The 25,166-nt window shown below is 37.4% G+C and overlaps 2 protein-coding genes across 3 annotated transcripts in view; one reads left to right on the forward strand and one right to left on the reverse strand.

Moving 5' to 3' along the window:
- Positions 1 to 25,166, forward strand: part of LRRC31 (leucine rich repeat containing 31) — an 80,616-nt gene that overhangs the window by 23,927 nt on the left and 31,523 nt on the right. The window contains exon 9 of one of the 2 annotated variants that reach the window (XM_079155779.1): positions 5,009 to 5,356. The exons of the other annotated variant lie outside the window; for it this stretch is intronic. Coding sequence (XP_079011905.1) covers positions 5,009 to 5,343 — 335 coding nt within the window. The 3' untranslated portion in view covers positions 5,344 to 5,356. Of the gene's footprint in view, positions 1 to 5,008; positions 5,357 to 25,166 lie in introns of those variants that run through there. 2 annotated transcript variants of the gene reach the window in all.
- On the reverse strand, positions 7,404 to 22,576 carry LRRIQ4 (leucine rich repeats and IQ motif containing 4). The gene is made up of 5 exons (XM_079155793.1): positions 21,541 to 22,576; positions 16,801 to 16,974; positions 15,169 to 15,307; positions 12,358 to 12,554; positions 7,404 to 7,575 (listed from the first exon to the last, which is right to left on the reverse strand). Exons 1-5 carry the CDS (start codon positions 22,561 to 22,563, stop codon positions 7,423 to 7,425), a joined length of 1,686 nt encoding a protein of 561 aa, XP_079011919.1. The 5' UTR covers positions 22,564 to 22,576; the 3' UTR covers positions 7,404 to 7,422.

Consider the following 25,166-nt stretch of genomic DNA (forward strand, 5'->3'; position numbering starts at 1 on the left):
GCTTATTTGTCAACTGTACTTCTTCTTTAGTGAAGTGTCTGCCCTAAATATTTTGCCTAATTAAAAAAATGGAATCATTTGTTTTCTTATTAATGAGTGTTGAGAGCTATCTTATTTTCTGGTTGTTAAGTCCTTTATCAAGTATGTCATTTGCGGATATTTTCTCTGATCTGGCCCACTGGCCTTTTTATTCTTTTTAACTGTTTTTTTTTTTTTTTTTGCAGAGCAAACCTTCAATTTTGGTGTCAATCTATTTATATTTCTGTTAATTTGTTGGATAGAGCCCTTTCTATGTTACAACTTAGAATTTTTTGAAAATACAAAGTTCTCAAGGATTTTTCCTGTATCTCTGAAAGTTTTATATTTACAATTTACCTGTTATCCATTTGAGTTAATTTTGTAGGAGGTGTGAGGTATGAATAGAAATTAACATTTTTTCATATGATTTTCCAATTATTTGAACACTGTTAATTTAATGAACTCTCCTTTCTCTGTTGACTTTCCTTTGTACTTCTGTAAAAAATCAATTGACTCTATTTGTGAGGGTCTATTTCTGGCCTTTCTATTCTGCTCCATCGATCTATGTGTATATTATTTTACCAATATCACACGGTCTTGACTACTGAAATTTTACATTAAGTCTCAAAGTTAGGCACTATGAGTTTCTGACTTTGTTCTTTTCCAAAAGTATTTTGGTTTTTCTAGTTCCTTGGCATTTTCATATAAATTTGGCATCATGTTGTCAATATCACTTTTTAATCCTCCTGGAAATTTGATTTTGACTGCACTGAATATAGAGCAATTCAGGGAGAAATGACTTTTTTAACAATACCGAATATTCCAATCCATGAACATAGTACATCTCTCTATTTAGCTACTCTGATTGTTTCATTGATGTTTCGTAGCTTGGTATATAGATACTGCACATATTTTATTAAATTTATACCTGAGTATTTAATTTTATGGTGTGATTACAAAGGGTACTAATTTTTATATCCAAATTAATCATGGATAATGCGTATAAAAGCAATTGATTTTTGAATACTGATATTTTATGCTATAATGTTGCTGAACTCATCTATTTCTAGAAAAATTTTGGTAGATTTTGTAGAATTTTCCACAATCATGTTATCTGTGATGAAGGAGAGTTTTATTTTTCTTTCCACTCTATGTATCTTCTATTTCTTTTTCTTGGTTATTTCTCTGTCTAAGATTTCCAGTAGATATTGAATGAGATGAAAGTAGAAATCCTTGCTCTGTTCCCAGTCTTAGGTGGAAAGAATTCAGTCTTTTCACCCATTAAATATAATGTTAGCAATCAGTTTTCTGTAGCTGTCTTTTGTCAGGTAAGAATCCTAGTTTATTAAGTGTTCCTTTAGTGAATTAAAGACGGATTTTGGCAAATGCTTTCCTGCATCTGTTGAGATGAGCATGTGTTGGTTTTTACATCTTTAATCTGTTAATATTTTAAATACTATTAACTGATTTTCAAATAGTAAATCAGTCTTACATTTCCAGGGTAAACCCCATTTAGTCGTGATGTATTTTTTTAAACATATTGTTGAGTTTGATTTGCTAATATATTGTTGGGGATATTTGTGCATTATCTTTGAGGGATAGTGATCTAATAGTTTTCTTGTAATGTCTTTGGCTTTGGTATTGGTAATAGTGGCCTCATACAATGAGTTGGAACATGTTGCTTTCCTTTTCATTTCCTAAGAATATTATATAGGATTGGTATTATTTCCTTCCTCAATTGTTTCACAGACATCCCCACTGAAGTCAGCTAAAGGTGGAATTTTCCTCATGGAATGCTTTAAATTACAAATTCAATTTCAAAAATAGATAATATTCAGATTATCTTCTGAAGTAAGTTTTGATAGTTTGTGTCTTTCATTTCACTTAGGTTGTTGAATTTATAGAAATAAAGCTGCTCCCTTGTTATCCTTTTAATGACTTTTGCAATATACCCTCCCTCATTGCTGATATTGAAATGTGTATTTCTATCCTTATTTTCCCTTGACTAGTCTAACTAAACATATTAATTTTCCATTGCTATGTAACAAATTAATCTGTGCCTTCAAACAATATCTGTTTACTCTCAGTTCCATAGGTCAGAAGTTAGGCACAGCTTGTGTGTTCTGTGTTCAAAATACCACAAGGCCAAAATCAAAGTGCCAGTCTGATCCTGGGAATGAATCCACACTCAAGCATGTTCTTGTGGGCAGAATCTATTAGCTTTAGAACTGAGGTCCCCATTTTCTTATTAACTCTCAACTGGGGACTGCTTTCGACTCCTAGAAGATGCCCACACTCCTCGGTACTTGGATCCCTCATTTTCAAGCCAGCAAAGCAGTTTCAGAGCTTCTTATCCTTCAAACCTCTCAAAGCTCTTGAATGACTTTCTCCCTCTTCTGCCTCCAGCAGGAGAAAATACCCTTTTTTCAAAGTGCTGTATGATTAGGTTAGCACCACTTGGATAATCTCCCTTAATGTTACCTGTGCCATTTCACATAACCTATTTGTAGAAGTAAAATCTATCACATTCACAGTCCTGCAGAGTAGGGTAAAAAATTTTGAAGGATGTCCTTTGTAGACTTCTGAGTTCCATAGAAGTTTGTCAATGCTACCAATCTTCACAAAGAATCAGCTTTTGGTTACATTTATTTAATTACTGAATTAAAAAAAACATTTTAAATATATTAAATATTTTATTAAATATATATTTAAATATGTACTATAAAGTACTTTATATATTTTAAAGTATATTTTAAAATATATATTTTAATGGTATCCAATTCAGAATATATATATAGAAAGATAACTATATATATTTGTTATGTATATAGTTATATGTATATTTGTTACCTATGTATAGTTATATATATATATTTTTTTGTTTATTTATATTTATTTATTTTTGGTACTGAGGATTGAACCCAGAGAGGTGCTCTATCATTGAGCTATATCCTTAACCCTTTTTATTTCATTTAAAAATTTTTAATAATATTTTTTGGTACTGGGGATTAAACCCAGGTGTGCTCTACTACTGAACTACATTCCCAGTCCTTTTTTTATTTTTTATTTTGAGACAGGGTCTCACAAAGTTGTGAGGCCAGCCTTGTACTTGTGATACTCCTGTCTCAGCCTTCTGAGTTGCTGAGATTATATACCAAGCTAGAAACCATTAAATATACTTAAATTATTTTACTTAAAGTTTATAATTAAAATTTGTTTCTTCAATTCATTTTATTTAGGTTGACATCAAATTTTATTAATCATATTTTCAGTCACTGTATATTTTTCTTAATTTTTGCTGCCAGTTTTTTCCCTTACATAAAATTTATACTTTTACCTTTTGTCAGGGATATTTCTTTCTTCTTTCAATTTTTAGAAACAATATTACTAAGTGTGGTTTTAGCCATTGCCACTTTTATATTGCTTTATTTCTAACAGAAACATTAAGAATTCATTAATCACTAGTACCTTATGTTAATTTCTTTTATAAATAAAGTATTTTTTTCAGAGTGGACTCCAAAACAAATATTTACATGACCCATAATTCCACTACCCAGCTCTTTAAGGATATAATGAATATAAAATATTAAAATATAATACTGTAAATAGGGTGCTTACATATAGAAAATCCAAAAAGTATAGAAAAATGAGTTTTTGAAAGAAGTTTGTTGAAGCTGAATGCTGGGTACGGGGCAGCCACACTCTCCTTTCTAATGTATGTTTGAAATTTTTCAACTTTTTTTTTTTTTTTTTTTTTTTTGAGGTGAGTATTGCTTTGTTGCTTAGGTTGGCCTTGAACTCCTGAGTGTTGTCTTTAATTAACACTTGGTCGAATCTTGAGAATATCGTGAGTAACATTGAAAGATAAGACATAAGATACTGAAACAGACACTTAGAGACAGCGCTCTTGTGTCCAGTTGACTGAGCTCTCTGGCGCCCCCTGTTGGCGCGCGCGAGAGAGGTGGAGTTGGAGCTTACTGCTGGGTCTGGGATCCATGATGGGCGAGAAGTGATTGAAAGACCTGGGCGTGGTTAGTCCTCATGGGGAAATTTGAGGCAGACCTGACTGTTGTCCAACACTGCGGGGCTGGCATGAGAAGGAGGAGCTGAGTTTTCCAGCTGGCCAAAAGGACTGGTAGGTGAAAGTCACTAGGAGCAGACAGGGGCCCCTAGAATGGTTTCCTCCTGCTAAAAGTGGCTTCACAATGAACTTGACAGGATGGTTCAGGCGGAGTTATGGTGGTCACCCATACAGGCTGTCAAAGGGATTCCTTTCTGATTACTCTGGAGGGTGAATGGGGAGACTCCATGATCCCTTGCGTCTCCAAGATTCTGTGACTCATTCCTGGGTTTGACTGAAGAGGGAAGCATGCGCCATTTGCCTTGGGTATTTCTCCTACCTCTGCTTGTAGAAGTAATCTTCTCTTAGTTTTATCATTAACTATTATTTATTAAATACCTTTAAAGCATCTACTGTGATATGTACTATTCAAAGAGGAAAATTGTCCTGTGTACTAGTGATCTCTAAAGTAAAATTATCCAAGTATGTTTGCACATTGAAAGTGCTTGGTTAAATAATTATTGAATGAAGAGTGACAGAATGAATGAGCAGTAAATAACTAAGTAGTAAAACAGCAAGAAGACTATTTACAAGTGGTCCTTAGTTAATGCCAATGAGACATAACTCTATTCATTTAAGTCTGAAGGAGAGCTGGGTCTCCAGGGAGGCAGAGAGTGGAAACTTAACAAAAATGAAATTCTTTGGATTGAGATTTGGAAAAAGGAAAAAAAATCCATTTTCAAGCTGCACATGAGATGCACAGGGGACATTTTGTTCAGGTGCCTGAATAAAAACTACTAGTTAAAACAAATTATTACTATTAATCCTGTCATTACTAATCCTAGAGATGCTGTGTTATGGGAAATAGGAAACAGCCAAGGGTAGAAAGTATTCTTATATTTGAGTGTTTGGGGTGATTGTGTTTTGCAGCATCAGTCATACGAATGGGACATCTGGCCAAACTGCAGAAGCTCGACCTGAGCTATAATGATGGCATCTGTGATGCGGGGTGGGCCATCTTCTGTCAAAATCTGTGGTTCCTCAAGGAGTTAACTGAGCTGGATATTAGCCTTCGGCCATCACATTTTCGGGACTGTGGACATTGGTTTAGATACTTGTTATTTGCTGTGACCAAACTCCCTGAAATCACTGAGATAGGAATGAAAAGATGGACCCTCCCAGTCTCACAAGAGGAAGAACTAGGATCCTTTAACAAAGATCCCAAAAGAAGAAGCATTCACTTTGACCATGGTGGGTTTCAGTAAACTGACTTCTCAGGTCTTAGCTATGAACGATTCTCTACAGCAGGAAAATAACATGAGCAAATTCCAATGTCATCAACCAAGTATCAACTTGTGGCTGTTTACTGGGACTTATGTTACAAGAGCTGTGTACATATATGTAGCTAATAATTCAATTCCAGCATGCTTTATTCTCTGTCTTATGAAACATGGATGACATTTTTCAACAGATTTTGTTTTGGATATGTAATTAGTTCACTTACTGTTTAGGAAACCTACCAAAAATGTTAAGATTCTGATAGAGTGTTTGCTTTTTTCTTACTCTGAAATTTTTCTTTCTTGTTTTCCTATCCATGTTCTAACTATAAAGGCATGTGTGTGCGCACCTGCATGCATCTGAGTGTGATTTCTAATGTAAAAGAAACTAGCTGTGTAAAAGTGCCATGTACAACAGAAAATTGGTTCTGTTGCATTTTTCTCTCAAATATAAACTATGAACACTAATAATGGCCACTGACATATAAATCTTAGTTTAAAAGTAGCCAAAAATTCCAAAATCCAGCATGAAAATCACATCTCGTTAAAATAAAGTAAAATACTTTATAGTTAAAACAGAGTGCTAACATTTGGGCATTCCTTATTACTAGTTTATTAATAAAAGCTTCTGTGTTGCTCTAAGAAATTTTTGAAACCTTTTTCTTGAAGCCAGGTGTGGTGACACACATGCCTATAATTCTAGCAAGTTGGGAGGCTGAGGCAGGAGGATTCCAAGTTTGAGGCCAGCCTCAGCAACTTAGTGAGGCCCTAAGCAGCTTAGCAAGACCCTGTCTCAAAATAAAAATAAAAAGGGCTGGGGATGTATCTTAGTAGTTAAGTACCCCAAGTTCAATCCCCTGCACCCCACTCCCCAATTATTTTTTGTTTCATTTTTCTTTTACTATAAGCATCAAAGCCATTGCAGGGCAGAGATGTTTGCCTTCACATTTCTGTTCTGATACCATCAAATCAAATTGTGTCTTCCTTTTCTCTTGCTACAATTTAATTAGGATTGCAATTGTGGCTTAGAAAACATGCAAATTTTAAATCAGTACTACTTCAAAAGGAAGTCATCAGGATGAGTGGTTTTGAGGGCTGTAGAAGTGCATGTTTTGGTAATGTGATATTCTTTCCCCTGTGCAATCCCATGAATTTCATTAACACCTATTCTTATGCAAAGACCTGTGTATGAATGTTCATGGTAGCTTGATTTGTAATAGTCCCAAATTGGAAAGAATCCAACATCTTTCAATGAATGACTGCTTAAAGAAACAGCAGGACTATGCAATATATTCAGAAACAAAGAGGAATAGACTTGATACATGCAATATCTCGGATGAACTACTAGGGATTATAGTAAGTAAAAAAAATCAATCTTAATTACAAATTGTGTGATTCTATTTATATGACATTCTTGAAATAACAGGAGTTTAGAGATGGAGAACAGGTTAGGAATTGAGGTATATATGGTGGGTGTCACTACCAAAGAACAGCACAAGGGAGATGTGTAAAGAGCAATTCTGTCTCTTGATTGTGGTGGTTATACAAAGCTCATGTCACAAAAATGCATTGAACTACACACACACACACACACACACACACACACCAGTACATGTATAAACAGAAGAAATCTGAAAAAGTTCTGTTGATTGTACCAATGTCATTCTAGATTTATTTTTGTATTATAATTATGTAAGACGTCAGCATTGAGGGAGGGTGAAGGGTGCTTAGACCTACCTGTAGCTTTCTTTGGAACTTCCTGTGCATCTATAATTTTTTCAAAATAAATTTTTAAGTGGACAGAATAGTACCCCTATGTGCCCATCACTGCTTCTACAGTTGTTCGTTTATGGCCAATTTCCACTCCCCCACCCATATTATTTTGAAGCCATTCCCAGGTGTCATATTATTTTATCCATGAATAATTCAGCAAAAGTAGTAATCTTTTATTATTACAAATAACCATAATTCTATAAGTTTTAGTATGGAAGGCATCTGATTCCTGGACATTTTGCCTAGTTAATCGATTAGGGTGGGCTCATTACCTCAATTCATTAATTTATAGAATTATTTCTTATTTCCCTTTCCAGGTTTTCCTTTTTCAGCCTTCTTTCCTTTCTTATCTTTTGGAGACGTTTTTCCTTTCTTTCGTGCTTTGATTAGTTCTTCATACTTCCCCAATCCTTTCCGAACCATGGTCCCACGCCACCATGCCTGGATCTGCAAACAAGGTAAACCCAAACTTAGCATTCGTTGATGTCATGATTGCTGTGGTTTTAATTTGGTTTGTCCCATCTGAAACTCATGTGGATATGATTCCCAATGTAATGACCTTGAGAAGTGATGGAATCTTTAAAAGTTGTTGAGTCATGCATGTTTAACACCCAGTCCCTGTTCTCTAGGACTGCGTTAGTGACAACAAGAGACAAATGTTACAAAGCAAGACCACCATGTGTTTTGTGTTCTTTGGAATGTGCTCAGTTGCCCTTTCACCTTCTGCCATTTTATGACACCCTTTCCAGATACCACTGCTCTTGGACTTCCTAGCCTTGAGAACCATGAGCCAAATAAAAATGAATAATTTTTCTATGAATCACCAAGTCTTGGGTATTCTGTTATAGCAACAAAAAGTGGATTAAGACAAAGATATATTGGAGATTGTTAAATCTCTTATTCTGGTATGAGGTCTTAAAGACAGACAGAATGGGAGGTGACTAGAATTCCAAATCTTGTTTTCTATCTTTCTCAATCAGCCAGTCAAGAAAAAAAAAAAAAAAAAAAGTACTGTTCTACACATTTGGGAAACAGCAATTAAATATTAATATCCTACTGTAGCTGGATTCTATTCCCTGAGGCCTATGCCTTCCCACTCACTAAGAAAAACCTCTCCTCTCATAGTACACTCTTCTCAGAACCTCCTGTGTCCCCATTTCTCTCCAAAATCAAAGCCAAAGCCCTTCCAACAGCTTCAAAGCCCTGTCTGGTTTGTTCCCTCCTATGACCTCTTGGACCCCTTCACTCCTCTCTCCCTTGCTCACTCCCTCCTAGCCAGGTGGGCCTCCTGTTCAAGTGTTTGCTTGATTGTCATTTCTACGGAATGAACTGTGTTCCTCCTAATTCAGATCCTGAAGCCTTAATTGCCAATGCGGTGCTATTTGGAGAAGGGGCTTTGGGGAGTTAATTAAGCTCAGATGAGGTCATAAGAGTGGGGCCCTCAGGATGGGATCAGTGTCCTTATGAGAGACATCAGAGACCTTGTGCTTCCCACCTTCTGCCATTTGAGTACAGTACTCCTTAAGGCAGCCCTGGTTGACTAAGGCAGCCATCTTTTCCGTGAGACCTACCCTGACCATCTCCCGTAAATCAACATTCTCACTACTTCTGGCAATCCCAGTTCTCCCAAGTTTCAACTTGTCTCCCCTCCAATAGCACTTAACCATTTTTAGTACAGCATAAAATTTCATTTTGTTTTTTCCTGTTTTTATTCCCCTCTCTCTAGATTTTAAGCAATATGAGGACAGAAATATTTGTTTTGTCCGCGGACATATTTCCAGTGCCTAGGATAGTGCCTGGGATACAGTAAAAACTTGATAAATATTCATTGGTTAAATGAATGAGGGGGTAGGCTATGCTGCCCGATATAAGGTAGACCTCTTTATGGTCAGAGGACTTTAGAAAAGACAATGAAGTGAGGACCAGAATCTTGCCTATATCTGGGGGAGGGAGGGCGATGCTTGGTTCCCGGAAGAACACTCAGGATCTAGTTTGTGATTAAGTCAACTGAGGAGAGAGATGAGGAGTGAAAACAGGGTGGTGATTCTTTGGGGAACAGAGTGCCCTCTAGAGGCATTTTGGAAACATAACAGGACTTCTCGTGGAGGTAAGCAGTCTCTGATCATGTGACCTGTACTCTGGATCACAACCTTCCGGAGCGGTCATGAGTAGCTGAAGGCAATCCATCTCTTGAACTTCAACTTCCCTTTTGCCCCTTCCTAAGATCAGCCTGGGAATAAAACTGCGGATCCCCCTCACCATTGCCCTTCTGGCTCTTTCCAGAGAATGGGCACAACTTGCATTCTTCTTTTTTTTTTTTATTAAAATATATATATTTTTATTTTTACAGACACATTTTGATTCATTAGGAAGCATTGCCCTGGACTAGAAATGCCTGGGGTATCAAGAAAAAGGACAACCCAAAACACTTGAATAGACATTGGGAAAACAAACGGCACAAGGACTGAGGAATCCTCTCCCAAGACAGGTAGTTTCCAACTCTGCTTTCAAGAAAATAGAAGCAAGACTAGTTGATAGGTCAGCTAAGACCTGCTATCTCCTTTTGGGTGAATAACTCTGGAGGAAGTTCAGAAATGTGTGAGGCATTATTATTTAAAGACAAAATAACAACAAAAAATCTTCCATTCTCAGCAATTCATCTTTGTGAACAAGATTCTCAGGACTTTTATCATGAGAGGCATGAGTAGAATGCATGATAAAACCTGTCCCATTCTGGTAATTAATAATATTTATGCATGATTATCTAAATAAAGTGAAGAAAGTCCCTCTCATTTGGATATGTCTAACAATTATCAAAATTTGTGATATATTCTTTTAGATGATTTTATACTATTAATAATTATAATATGATGATCTAAACTATTAAAAGTGATGTTCACAGAAAAATATTGAATTTTAAAATAGAATTCATATAAACTTTTTGTTGCCTACCTGTACAAAAAGGCAATCTAAAAAAGAGTTAAGGCATGGTAGTTCATACCTGTAATCCCAGTGACAGGGAGGCTAAAGCAAGAGGATCACAATTTGGAGGCCAGTCTCAGCAACTTAGTGTTACTCTCAGCAACTTAGCCAGATCCTGTCTCAATTTTTTTTTTTTTTTAATCCTAGAGGTTGAACCTGGCACTTAATCGCTGAGCCATATCCCCAGAGCTTTTTATTTTATTTTATTTTTCGAGACAGAGTCTCACTAAGTTGCTTAGGGCCTCACTAAGTTACTGAAGCTGGCTTTGAACTTGCGATTTTCCTGCCTCAGCTTTGTGAGCTGCTGGGATTACAGGGATATGCCACCATGCCTAGCAGGTATAGAATTTTTAAAAAATTAATTAATTAATTAAAAGGGCTGGAGATATAACTCAGTGGTAAAGTGCCCCTAGGTTGAATCCCCAGTACCAAAAAGAAAAAAGAGTAAGGACTGGGGTCATAGCTCAGTGGTAAAGACATTGCCTTGCATGTGTGATATCATGAGTTTAATCCCTAACACTGAAAAAAAAAAATCCAGAAAAGAATATAATAAAATACATATATAGGGGCTGGGGAGGCATCTCAGTTGGTAGAGTGCTTGTCTTGCATGCACAAGGCCTTGGGTTCAATCCCCAGCACCACTAAAAAAACTTAAAAAATAAAATATAAATAAATAAAAAATAAAAAAATACATATATAACCTTAGTATCAACTCTGAGGGAAAGTGTAATAGAAATGCAGGTTCAAAACCAAAAAGACTACTATATAAAATTTCTGTCTGTAAAATAAGACCTTATCCAAGTATTTTGTAAATTGTTGTTGGCAAATCATAATGACATTTAGATTTCACTGGGTTCCTTAGATTTCAACATTAAAAATATTGATCTAATAGCTCTATTCTAAAATGTCAACATTTAAAATGCACTGGAAGTTTCATCCTTTTTAATGATTTAAACTGTGACAAAACATTTAAATATGAATTTTAAAATATGCAAAAGGATACATGGTTGTGCAAAATGCTTATAGGAAGTAATGAATAAAAAATAAAATGACTTTTATTCTTCCAGCATAATCATTTCTGAGAATGTACACCTTGAAATAAATATTTACTTCTTTATAACTTTATAATTTATAATAAAATTCTAAATTACCTTATAATTTATAATACAATTATAAATTTTCTTTATGTTGTAATTTATTTTGACTTACTGAAATTATGTGTTTTGGTAGGTTATATTTTCTATGAATCTAATTTTAGAAGAGAAAAGGAGATATCACAAAATATTTCTTATAAAAGTAAGTCTGATAGGGTTGAGGACCATTGATAAAGAGTCTTTCAGACCATACTTTGATTCTTACCCCAGGTGAATTGAAGTATTGTTGATTTCAGCAAAGAGTAGTGCTATCCAATCTACTTTAACAGGCTTTGTTCGACTATTGAGTGGAAGGCATGTTATAGGGGGAGTGGGTGTGGAAGCAGGGATGACAGGGGACTAACATAGTCATACTGGTATGAAATGATGGGGGACTTGAACCAGTTGAAGAATAAAGAACATTGACAGGCTTGTCATGCCAGCAACTAGGGAGGCTGAGGTAGGAGGATTTCAAGATCAAGGCCATCCTGAGCAACTTTGTGAGACTCCGTCTCAACATAAAAAACAAAAGGAGCTGGGGTATACCACAGTGGTAAAGTACCCCTGGGTTCAATCCCCCATACTGAAAGAAAGAGCACTGGCTGAAGTGGACACCCTCCTGGCCTGCCTGGGGTGTCCTAGGCCTCATGGACTCAATGGTTAAGAGCAGGATCACAAGACTCTTAGCCCTTTAACCCTAGTCCTGGCCGAACAAAACTCTGGTCTCTGAGCTTCTGATCCACAAATGCTTTCATTTTTAATTTTTCAACTTCATCTTTCTGCCTTTGTTAATACAAGCTTTTTTCACTCAAGTGAAATAGTCCAAGAATTTTAGATTGTCTTGGGATTTGAAGTTTTAGTTTCCTTTACTTGTGTATTGATTTCTTATTTGACAAGAAATAGGAGACACACAGGACAAAATTACGAGGGCTGAAATTTTAAAATTCTTTCAAAAATTTCATGGGGATATAAAAGTACATATGCGTCTCTTCCCAATAGGACAAGGTAGAGATGTGTAAAGAACATCTCCACAGAAAAATCCATCATTGGTTTAACACCAGACCCCCTCCAAAGCAACTGCAAATATGTTAACAAGAATCTGTGCTGATTTTACCTTTGTGACCATTATTTTCTTTCTTCTGTTTTCCTTAAGGTGTTCCCATATGGCCTCGGTTCCTTGAGCACACACTTCTTTGGGGGGATCTTCCATTGGGTTGTCCATCAGTGTAAGAACCTTAAGGTTCACCAGGTGGTCTAAATTCTCTGGGAGATGGGTGAGCAAGTTGTCCTCCAGCAGCAACTCTTTCAAGTCTAGAAAGATTTTTGATTAAAATGATGATTTGGGCTGGGGATGTGGCTCAGTGGTAGAGTGCTTGCCTAGCCTGCACAAGGCCCTGGGTCCAATCCCCAGCACCACAACAAACAAATAAATAAATAAATATAATAATAATAATAATAATATAATAATGTGTATATATAAAAGAAAGAAGAGTAATTATGTGGTGTAAGTAAAGGGGAGTTACCCAATTAACTTGGTCAAATGGTGATTTTAAGAACAGCAACATTAACTTGGCTCCTAAACCTGCCCAGTGTCTGAGGGATCCACCTCTGCATCTGTAAGAAGAATCAGAGCGTGGATGTACAAGAACTGACAAATATTTTCATATCATCTCATAAAAGGTCTGTATCTATGTGTTTTCCTCCTCATAATAAAGAAAGTAGAAATTCAGTAATTGGATATTCTTATCCTTCTGAGAGTGGATGTCTTTGGGGTTTTACGTTTGGTTGGTTTTGCTTTTATTTTACAGCAGCAGTTGCCAACTGACGGTTCACTGGCAAAAACTGCCCTCAGATTTCTTTCTTAGCTCAGCAGAATATTGGAAAACCTTGCTGTGTGTGCCTTTGGGTGGGACACTCCAGGAGCCCACCAGCCTTGGTTATTCTCCAGGTGTGGACACATGGATGTGCCCGGTCTAGTCAATAAAGACAGTGGAATGTGGCCCTCTGGCTCCCATAGTCATTCCCTTAACACTCTCAAGCTAATAAGCAAAATTTTTTTTGAAGAATATGTACTTTCTGGTATAAAAGTAACTTCATATAATAAAAATGTATGCATACAAAAGCAGCCAAGAAATTATAAAAATGATTCTCCCTTTCCACCAACCCTGTCCCACAAGGAACCACTGTTACTTGATTTCTATGAGTCCTTACAGAAAATATCTAGGCACATGCAGGTCTACAGATACATGCACATAAAACTTTATCAAAATGATAGCATACTATAATGGTCCAAATCTATATTTTGCAAGGAACTCTCTTAAACCGTTTGCTGAAAGAGAGATAAAAATGACTAGTAAACTTGTGAGAGATGCTCAACCTCACCCAGTGGGAAAAAACGTAAATTAATCACCAAAATGCAGTGTTTCATTGATCCTATAGGTAGAGATGAAACGTTTGATACCACTCAGTATTAACGAGGGAGGAGAGAAAAATTTTATTTAAATTATACTCCGTGACAAATGGTTCACAAACTCAGCAACTTTTCTCTACTTGATTTACCAAAAGAAAAGATAAATACAGAAAATTTTGTCCTGAGACTGAATGTTTAGGGAAAATAATGTAAATCATAGGCATAATAAAGAGCAGGCAAAATCATATGTGCATTTGTTAGTCCAGTTACTTTGAAAATGTTTCCTGCCATGTACAAGAGGCCTCTGATTTAATGAGGCAAACTAAGTATTCTTCTTTCTAACAACAGGAAGTGTTTAGGCTAGTGTAAATAAATATTAGGGACAGGAAGAGAGTAAACACTGAAATTTTTCTAGAATCTTTCACACCTCCAAAGACCAAGAACAGGACACTAATATTATCAGGAGCATTTCTAAGGAGTTACTATGTCCCACACCTGATCTTGATTTTTGAATGTCTAGTATGCAGGAGATGACTTCCACTTTTATAATTTGTCACCTCCTTTCATTGAACAGACACAGTTTGAAAACATGCCAGTAAACTTGGAGATTCATCATAGTATGGCAAAAAAGTTTCATCTGGTCCCAGTAGGTGCTCAGCAAAAGCTTATTAAGTAGATGGATGGATGAATGGATAGGTAGACAGATGAATGGTTCAATGGATGGACGGGTGTGCAGGTAAAGAATAATTTAGCCCAGTGGAAAATATTTGGGTGGTTTTTGTTTGGGTTCTTGGGTTTTGTTTTGTTTTGTTTTGTTTGTTTTGATACAGAAAATACCTAGGCATATGCAGGTCTACAGATACATGCACATAAAATTGTTATCAAAATGGTAAACATACTATAATGGTCTGAATTTATATTTTATTTTTTATTTTGAGAGAGGATCTCACTAAGTTGCTGAAGTTACCCTTGAACTTGTGATCCTCCTATCTCAGGCTTTCAGGTGTGGCTGAGATTACAGCTGTGCGTGATCATGCCTGGCTTGTTTGGGTGTTCAAGTATGAATCATATATGATTTTCCAAGTCAATTATATAGTTGCAAAAGTCTCCTTCTTGATTTCACCATTCTGTGCCAATACTTTTCCTTTTATTCAAGTGACTTAGTGTCCTAGATAAAAATTTACTGCAGGACCCCAACTCTAAATGCTGACATAGAGTATGTATTCAGTAAACTATTGCTGATGGTAGGTATATGTATGCTGATTTTCTTAGCAGTTGCTATTAATTTCTCTTTCCAACTCAAATTACAACCAATGTGTGCAAGACTCTTAACTTCATGAATCAGGGCACCTGACTTCTCCCATGTCACTCACTAGTGAGCCTTGCAAGGAGGTAATGGGACTGGGCTCAGCTCTCCAAGCACCAAGATGGATCTTTAGTAAGGCAAGGAAGACAATCATCATGGGAATGCTGACCTCAAACTCTCCTAGGTGTGGGTCTACTAAGTTTCCTTACCTTGTGCTTGGCAAATGGCATCTGGGAGTTGCTTAAGCAAATTGTGCCTACAATCAAGAACTTCCAGGTTAGGCATTGTCCCCAAAGATGCAGGCAGGAACTCCAGATAATTGTTCTCTACATAAAGTTCTTTAAGACTCTGAAATAGCATAACAGTATACCATAATAATCCTTATCTTGAAAAATGAATTATAATAACCAAAATCACCTATGAGTGCCCCTGCACTCTCAATCATGCATTGAGAATAAATGGGGAAATCATGCGTTGGGATCAATGGGGAAAAAATTGAAGGCTCAACATCAAGAATTAAAATTATTTTTAATAAAGATTTAGATAAATGTTAATGGAAACATTTATGCAGGAAAAAGAAAATATGGAAAATTTGTCTTACTAAAGCTTTATGGAAAAATAGTGTGGACAATTTAACTGTATTTATCATTTGCTTCCTTTTTATAATAGTTATCCACAGCAGTTGTGACAGAATTGTGATTGCTTCCACTATCACCCCAACATTATCTAAGTAGAAGTAGACAAAATGCACTGATAATGGGATTGGGTTCAATAACTATTTCCAACTTTACTGGTTAAAAATTTAGTGTTTGCATTTCACCCTATGAGTGTGGTAGGTACAAGAAGCTAGAAGACAAAAGTTGTTCTATGAACATAGGGTAGAGGAATGGGGAATTAGGAGCAGGACTTCTCTGTCACAGTGAAGACTACCTGTTATACATGCCATGTTGCTCAGTTCCATGACTGGGGGTTATTTGATAGCCCACACATCTATTTGTCTGTCTGTCTGTCTATCTATCTATCTATCTATCTATCTATCTATCTATCTATCTATCTATCATCTCTACTGTGGATTGAACCCACAGTTGCTTTACCACTGAGCTATATCCCTAGCCCTTTTTATTTTTTGTTTTAAGGCAGGTTCTCACTGTCTCAAAATAAATAGCTGAGGCTGGCCTCAAATCCTCCTGACTCAGCCTCTCAAATCACTGGGATTACAGGTATGTGCCACTGCACTCACCTACCTACTTTATTATTATTAAGGATGCAATTACAGAAACATGAAAACACCCAGTCCTTTAAAGGATGAATATATAAAGAGATGCCAGTAAGCCTCCTTTTAATGAAGTTATCCTCTTACTTTGGTGGGATTCAGCACACTACTATGGACCCATCGTCAGCCTGAACCTGGTGTAACATAAGTTGCTCATCTCCAAGCAAAGAGGGTGCTCACACTGCCTCTTGGAGGGAATCCTTTGTACCAGAATGCAGACCCCTCGTATCGTTAGTATGGTACTTGAGCTTGAAAACAGTACAGTTTTCAGGTGGCTACTTACCAAAATGCAAATGAATTAGAAAGAGGCATGACTCAATTTCTACAAACGGAACACAACCAAAAGGTGGAAAGAAGTATGGCATGACATACCCACCAGCGATCATCAGGTTGGATGGGTTGTTCAGCGACGGTGAAAACCTCAAAGCATAAAAATGACTGCTTGTTTGGAACTGAAAATCGAATAAGGAGGATCCCACATCCAGTCTGTGGGGCACCTTGTGTTTCCTTAGGCTTCTTATTTAGGGGTAAGTGGCCTGTGCTTCTCTCTTCATTTGGGGACGCTTACCTGCAATTTCCCAATGTCTTCTGGCACCTGGGTAAGCTTGGATCCCTGGTCTTGCCCCATATATAATTTCTCTAGAGACACCAAAGAAAAGATTTCCTCTGGGAAGGAAGAGAAGTCATTTCCTGATAGTCCAAGTATCTTCAGTTTTGAAAGTAAGCCCAACTCCGAAGGCAACTAGAAGTATTCAAAGAGATACGTTCCAAGTTACGATTACTTTTAAGTCAGAAAATAAATGGAACTTGTGGTTTTGAGATAGATTGCTAAACAAAGAGTAGAACCAGTCAGCCTCTCCTACTGATGGAAAGTTTGCCCACACAGTATATTTACTAGTAGAGCATAAGTCTGAAATTCCACCTTTTTTCCTGCAACCTTACTGCTTTTCACTTTTATGCACTACTTTAAATTCGAGTGATTATAACCTGCTTTATTGCAGATTTATGAACTGTAGTATGGTAAGTGCCTGACACTTTTAAAAGGAAAAGTACTATACTCGTATTATATTATAATGATAATTAATTCTTAATAAATTCAGTTACGGGAACTGATAAATTTAGTAATGTGATTCATCCTTCTCTGTAAAGACTTTATTTACTGTGGTACCGAGGATTGAGCCCAAGGTGTTTTTCTACTGAGGTACCTCACCATTCCTTTTTTTTTTTTTTTTTGAGACAGGGTTTCACTAAGTCACTGAGGCTGGCCTCCAACTTGTGATCCTCCTGCTCCAGCCTCCCAGGTCACTGGGTTTATAGGCATGTGCCACCACATCTGGTCCTAAAAGCTTTAACTGAGCAATTTTGAAACCTTAGTTGAAATTTCAGTTGGAAGCATTCATACCATTTCCAATTGGAGCATTTGGTGAAGACTATTATGGGGTAGGGAGATAGCTCAGTTGGTAGAGTGCTTGCCTTGCAAGCACAAGGCCCTGGGTTCAATCCACAGCACCACCAAAAAAAAAAAAAAAAAAAAAAAAAGGGACTATTATGACCCTGTCTTGTCATGTTCTGCCTTCCAGTGACACTAAAGCTTATGTGCTTATGTGCTCCATGTGGGTAACGGGTGGGCATCTCCCACATAGTCAGAATTTCAGGGTTGGAAGTCTGTTGGGAGGTTCTTTGTGCCACCACTGTAAACACTGGTTGCATATGTTCCATAACTAGTCACACAGCCCCTAGTTACTCATCACCTCCTAAGCAACTTAGCAACTTAGAAAAGCTCATTACCTTCAGCAAATACCTCTAAGCATCAGAATCCCTTCTTTCATCAAATCATAATCTGCATCAATATCATGTTCACCAATTGGTCTCTTTCTGGCTTTCTTGAACCTTGTGGAAAAATCTCATTCTTAAAATATACATGACATAATCACCCTATTGACCGTGTTACAGATTCTCTTGTAGAAAGAAAAAAGCCCAGTTATGTCTCTCATCTGCCTCTCACATGTTCCCTTATTTGGTTTTATTCCTGACCAAGAAATCCTTCCTCCTAGTTCCCTGCATTAGCCCTGGGACATTCTTCCCACCCATTCCCTAATCTGCCACCCTGCTTTCCATTCTGGTTTGACCTCAGCTCAGCTCAGCTCCCCCTTCCTCACACCTCGCAGCTGGGTAGAACAGACAGATCATTGGTGAACAGGTCACTCACAGTTATGGGGAATAAAGAAGCCAACAAGATGAACAACTTATCTCTAAAAGTTTCACACATCTGGAATCTTTTCTTTTGTTTGTGCATATGGTATGGTTTCATTTTCCCAAGAATACTTAATAAATGTTTTCAGTTTTATTTATTTTTAAAATGTGTTGTTGTTGTTATTATTATTATTATTATTATTCCCACTAGGGATGAAATCCAAGGACATTTAACCACTGAGATACATTCCCAGGCCCTTTCTTTTTTAATTTTTAAACTTTGAGGTAGGGTCTTGCTAAGTTGCTTGAGACCCTGCTAACTTGCTGAGGCTGGTCTCAAACTTGCCATCCTTCTGCATCAGCCTCCCAAGCCACTGGGATTACAGGCATGTGCCGCCATGCACAGCTATTTATTTACTTCAAAAAATTGGATAAGTCAATCTTTAGAGAAATTGATGTTTAAGGTCTTCTCCTTGGTTATTTAAAAATTCTTCATCAGTCCTTTGGTGCCTTTCATAAAAAGCACCTGCATGCTGGGTGATGTAGCACATGCCTGTCATCCTAGCAATCCAGGAGGCTAAGGCAGAAGAATAGCAAGTTCCAGACCAGCCTCAGCAACTTAGCAAGACCCTGAAATAAACATTTAAAAATAAATAAATAAATAAATAAAGAGGTCTGGGGATGTAGCTAAGTGGTAAAGCATCTCTGGGTTCAACCCCAAGTACCAAAAAGAAGGAGAAGGAGGGGGAGGGGGAGAAGGAGGAGGAAGTGAAGGAGGAATAGAAGAAGAAGGAGGAGAAGAAGAAGGAGAGGAAAGCACCTGTGTTCAGTGCAATCGAAACAATGGAAAAGATTTTTTTAATCCAATCACTTTATTTTAACCTAGTGATCTTATTGCTGTTTATTTAACTCATAGGTTTAGCTTTCCTTTCAAAGCATATTGAATGTTCAGAGATTTTTTTAAAGGATCCAGTATTTAGATTCTCATAGTCATATATTAAAGTATAATGGAAATAAATCTGGATGAAGGGCAAATCTACAGAACGTCAGTGGAGGGGAGTGATTGCTGACATTATAACTGAGCTACACCATTTTGATATTAAATACATTGTTTTGGTTTTCTCCCAAAATTTTATTTTATTTGTCCTGTACAAATTAAATCTATCTAGGTATACATTGAACATCAGCTATTTTTTTTATCCACCTAGGCAAATAGAAGCTATTGGTTAGGCTTCGAGAGCCAGAAACCCATTACCTGAGACTTTGCGGTGAGAGAAATAAGAAGCTGGTTTGAAGGCCATGTGTCATTAAGGAGAGAAATGCACTGGAGGTTACAGGTAGAATTTAGCCTAAGAGGAGATTCTTCTAGGAGGAGGAGCAAAAACACAAAACGTGCCATAAGAACAATGAAGGATAAAAGCAATGGCACATGGAGATTTTCATGTTCCAGGTAAGAATATTTATCATGTTTACATTGCAGTGCTGTTTGACTTGTGGTAACTGTTGGTATTGAATAAGGCTTATCTTTGTCAACAAGCAGTCTGTGTGACTCTGACCTCTTAAAATTTCTCCAGAAAGGATTAGGTACCCTTCATGACTTGATAGGAATTAAGTTAATGTGTTATCCTTCCCAAAACCACTTTATGCTTTGAGTCCTTTCACTTCAACTCTGGAATGGAAGACTTGTCCACTAAAAACAATTTCTTATATAAGTGGTGGCACCAGGAATTGGCCACCATGTATCATGGAACCTTGAAAATCCTCTAAGGTGGGGTGTACCTCAGTAGACATTAAGTTCTAGATTCTCTTGGTAAACTTCAAGTTACCCCCAAAATGTAGGTTTAAAACTCCATAGCAATTAGGAAAATGTTCTAGAAATTGCAAATTAAAGATATTAAAAATATAAATCCATAAGTTTCAGGAGTTTTAAAACTTATTGTGAATATGTAAGACTGGTGTCCATGGCCAGGAAAATCAGAACTATCATTTAGTTCCAGATTTTGATTTCCAAAATCTCCCTTTTCTCTGTCTAGAGTTGTCCTTTGCTTGGAATAGCAACTCTATTTTTAATTTTCAGATATTAAGAAATAATAAAGATACAAACACATGCATGCCACAGCACAAATCTTTTAATAAATACAATGAAATACTAGTATTAAAATTGAGTTTCCTTATGATCCCTTCCCCATTTTGTTGACTTTCTGTTCTCTTCCCAGAGGCAGCTCTACCATCAAGAATTTAGTGATTTTTCTTTCAATTTATATTTATATACTTTTATTATGTATATAAATATCCATAAAACATATGTTGTATGTGTATGTGTACATATGGATGTTTGTATGTATATATGTGTAATTTTGTCAGATAATTTAATAATGTGCAAAGGATATAATAATTTTGTAGCTTTGTATTCATTATTACAATTTGATATCTATCCACCGTGGCACATATATAGCTTCAGTTCTGAGATTACTGGACAGCATTCTATGTTGTGAATGTGCCACAGCTGATTTACCCAATCCCCTACTAACCGACGTTCAGATTGTCTCCCATACTTCACGGTTATCGGCAGTGCTAAAATGACCAATCTGAGCACATAAGCCTGCACACGTGGGAGATTAGGAACAAATCTTTGTGCAGTTTCCCATGAATGGGAACATTTAGGTCTAAATGGATGTACCGTTTAAGGAAACCCTGTCAGGAGGTGGTCTTTGTTATAGACCCTGGAGGCCAGCAGCTCTGGGTTGCTCTATCACTTCCGGACCTTGTGACCTTGGACAAGTTCAGCTCCCTGCCTTTCATTTTCCTCAAGTACCACCAAAGGCAAAAAGTCATTGTAAGGATCAAACAAAATATTGGGTGTAGAATACTTAACTGGGTGACTGGCACATACAGGTTCAAATTAAATATTAGATGCTATCTATGATTACCATTGCTCTTTAAAGGAAAAGAAAATAATACAAAGCACCCCCCCCCCTTTGGGGATACCTTTGGCAACACTGTATTTTCATACATAAAGTCAGTTCAGACTTGCTGTTTACACACAAAACCCACCAACTTAGGGCAGGAAGGGCCCTGGAGAGGAGGATGGGACAGCCAGGAAGGGAATCAGTACCTGCCCTATTTTATTATCATCCATCGCCAGGATTTCCAGGTTCTTCAGCGTACAGATCAACTTCGGGAGGTGGTCCAGGTGGTTCTGGCTGAGATCCAGGAAGCGCAAGTTGACCAGCCGCCTGAAGGAGCGCCGCAGCGCCCACAGGCCTGTGTCGCACAGATAGAGCAGGTGCAGCGAGGTCCACCTGCAGATGAGGCGCGGCACCTTCTCCAGGCGGTTCCCACTCAGCCCCATTTCCGTCATCCCCGTGAGCTCACTGAATGAGTGCGGGATGGAATGGAGGAGATTGTGGGACAAATCGAACACCGATATTTTCCTACACTGGCACAGAGACTCCGGCAAAAAGGTTAGGTTGTTATAAGCCACATAGAACTTCTGCAGCCCCGTCAGATTCCCGATTTCTTCTGGGATGGCATTTAGTTTGTTCTCATCCAGGTCAATGATCTCCAGGTTGTAGAGGACACAGAGTTCCTGTGGGAACTCCTTGAACTGATTTTTCTTCAGATAGATTTCCCTCAGTTTGATCTGGTTCACTATTTCCTTCGGTAGAGATTCCAGGTGGTTTCCAGTCAGTCCGAGCAGTTCGAGATGGTGAAGGCTTTTGCAGATCAAGATGGGAATCTCCTCCAGGTCAGTCTGATAGAGCCGGAGCTCCCTCAGGGAACGGAGGCAGCTAATAACCGGGAGGGAAGAGGAGAGGAGAGGGTTGTAGCTCAGGTCCAAGCCCTGCAGGTTGCTCAGCGTCCCCAGTTCCACGCACAGGTTCCTCAGTTTGTTCTTGTTCAGGTAGAGGATCCTGACATTCTTTAAATGCTGAATGTCCTGGGGAATTGCTTCAATCTGGTTATTTTCCAAATGCACTTCTTCTAATTCCTTTAATGCCAAGATCTCCAGTGGAATGGTAGTCAGACTTTGATTAGAAGCGTCAATGAAGAATGTCTTATCTGTGACTTGCGGTGGATCATTTCTCAGAAGAACTTTAGGTGAATGTTCTTGTAATTTTAGTAAGTCCTTTGACATTATTTCCAAGGAAAGTTCAATTATTCAAAATCCAAAATACTATGAAAAGAAAAAAAAATATATCAGAAATTCTCGGTCAACAGATTTGCTATCCCTAAGAAAGAAAACAATTAAGATCTAACTGATTAAATTTAGTGCTTGAAATTATTATGCAACCTAAAATATAGACTTTTGTGTTTCATGTTAGTATAAAAATTATTACAGGCTCCTCTTTCTCCTAATAGGCTGACTCACATGGGAAAAAAAATGAAAACATAAGGTCTAATTTCAGTTTCTAAAAATGCTTATTTTGATTCTGTTTAGAGATAGGATGTAGAAGTTTGCAATATTGTTTTGCCGTAACACTGAGAAAATAGAAAAGAATCATGTTTTAAAATATTGTTTTCCTTAAAGCCACTAGAGAGTTGTAGGCTGAAGACCGCTAAAAGAAGGAAACTGTAGACATGGGCCAGCTGTTTCTATGTAACTAGAGACCAGTAATTGGGCCCTTTCATTACTGGCACATTTCACGTTTTGGGCTGGTAGGCAGAAAACTTCAGGGATAAGGAGAGCTGGTTAAATCTTTACCAGCCCTGTGTGGGTTAGCATAGGACATTAGAAATTGTGGTGTAGTCTCTTGTGTAGAATCAATTCTCCCCACTAGGCAGGTCTCCTTCATTAGACTTTGGCTGACTAAATGGCTGCAGGGAAAGTCACAGGCTAGATTCAAAAGCAGAGAGATCTTGTAGACTTCATGTTTTAGATCCCTAAGCCTGGCAGGAGGGATGGGCTTAAAATCTTAGGCAACATTTTAAAATTGCAGTGACTTAAACCAAAGCTGTAAACCAGAAATTAAAAACCTGCATAAATGGAGATGTGAATGTCTGTGGATAAGAGTAGGCAATAATGTTAAGATGTCCATGATCGACCAATTTAATCTCTAGTTTCAATGTAATACCCGTCAAAATCTCAGTAAAATTATTTTTCCTTTTCAGTAGAAATTGACAAGCATTTTATGTAGGAAAATCTTCCTGATTTTTCTCAGAAAGCAAGAGATGAAATCTTCCCTGTGAAAAATAGCCCCCCTAGACCAGGAGAAAGGTAAGATTCTTCAATGGAGTCATAGCTTAGAGAATGCTGTATAAACAGACCTTGTTATTCCTGCGCAGGCATCCACCATGGGTTTAGTAGCATATGCCTGTAATCCCAGCAACTCAGAGGCTGAGGCAGGAGGATCACAAGTTCAAGGTCAGTCTCAGCAATTTAGTGAGGCCCTAAGCAACTTAGTGAGACCCTATGTCAAAAAAAAAAGGGTCTGGGAATGTTACTCAGTGGTTAAGCATCCCTGGATTCAATCTCTGGTACAGGAAAAAAAAAAAAAAAAAAAAAAAAAAAAAAAAAAAAAAAAAAAAAAATTCTATCTTCCTTCAGCTTCCCCACATAATTTACTTACTTTTCTAGACTTGGTTCTCTTTGTTCGACATAATCTAAAAGTATGTACGTTTTGCTACTTCTTTGGATCTACATTTTCTTATAAAGGGCTCCTATACCTTGTCAAATTTATATTGTTTGTATGATTTTCTTCTGCTTACCTATTTTATGTCAAATTAATTTTCAGGTTCAGGCAGGGATCCTGGTAGGGTGAAGTCTTGCCTTACAGTAAAACTACCCTTTTCTTTGATTAAAACAAACTTCTGGGAAACTATAAAATCTCTTGAGATAAAGTTCCATATAAATTGGAATGAGCATCTTGTTATAAGCAAGCAAGTTAGATTTTCAATAGTAGGGGGGTGAAGAGAATCTCAGTTTCAGTCAATCATAAAAGTAGAGTCTGGAATTTTTAGATCCTTGATAAGTTTTCTCCTTAAGAAAAATGGTAGAAGGAAAAAAAATCTTATGAGTTTAAAAATATTCCTAGAGTTCTGCCAAGCTGGGATCCAGTAACTCCATCCTTTTGAAAATCTCTCATCAGGCTGGGGTTGGGGCCCAGGTCTGTAATCCCAGGGGTTTGGGAGGCTGAGGCAGGAGGATTGAAAGTTCAAAGCCAGCCTCAGCAACTTAGCGAGACCTTAAGCCATTTTATCAAAATAAAATATAAAAAGGGCTGTGGGGGGATGTGGCTCAGGGGTTAAACACCCCTAGGTTCAATCCCCAGTTAAAAAAAAAAAAAAAAACCCACAAAGAAAAAAAAAAAAAAAAAACCAACTCTGATCAGTTAACTAAAGGTGAAAAAATCCTTAGCAGAATATCCCTTTGCCAAAATTGTCAACCCTTGTACAGAGCAGTGTGTCCCCATCACCATGACACCAAATTATTCATCTAAACAGCTCCTCAGGACTCATTTCCTTTACATAGACTCAAAAGCAACCTCTTACCCAATTTTTGAGAATGTTTCTACTCTTTGTTCCCCTACCCACACCATCTCTCTGGCAATTCACAGGCAAAACCTTATTTATTTATTTTTAAAGAATTTGGTATTTCATAGACCAAGCCCAAAAAACCAAAGACCGAATGTTTTCTCTGATAAGTGGATGATGACATATAATGAGGGGGGCAGCAGTGGGGAGAAGAGAATGAAGGAACTTTGGATGGTGTAGAGGAAAATGGGGTGGGAGGGGGTGGGA

This window comes from Sciurus vulgaris (genome assembly GCF_902686455.1).
Source record: "Sciurus vulgaris genome assembly, chromosome: 10".
In the NCBI taxonomy this organism is placed as follows: Eukaryota; Metazoa; Chordata; class Mammalia; order Rodentia; family Sciuridae; genus Sciurus; species Sciurus vulgaris.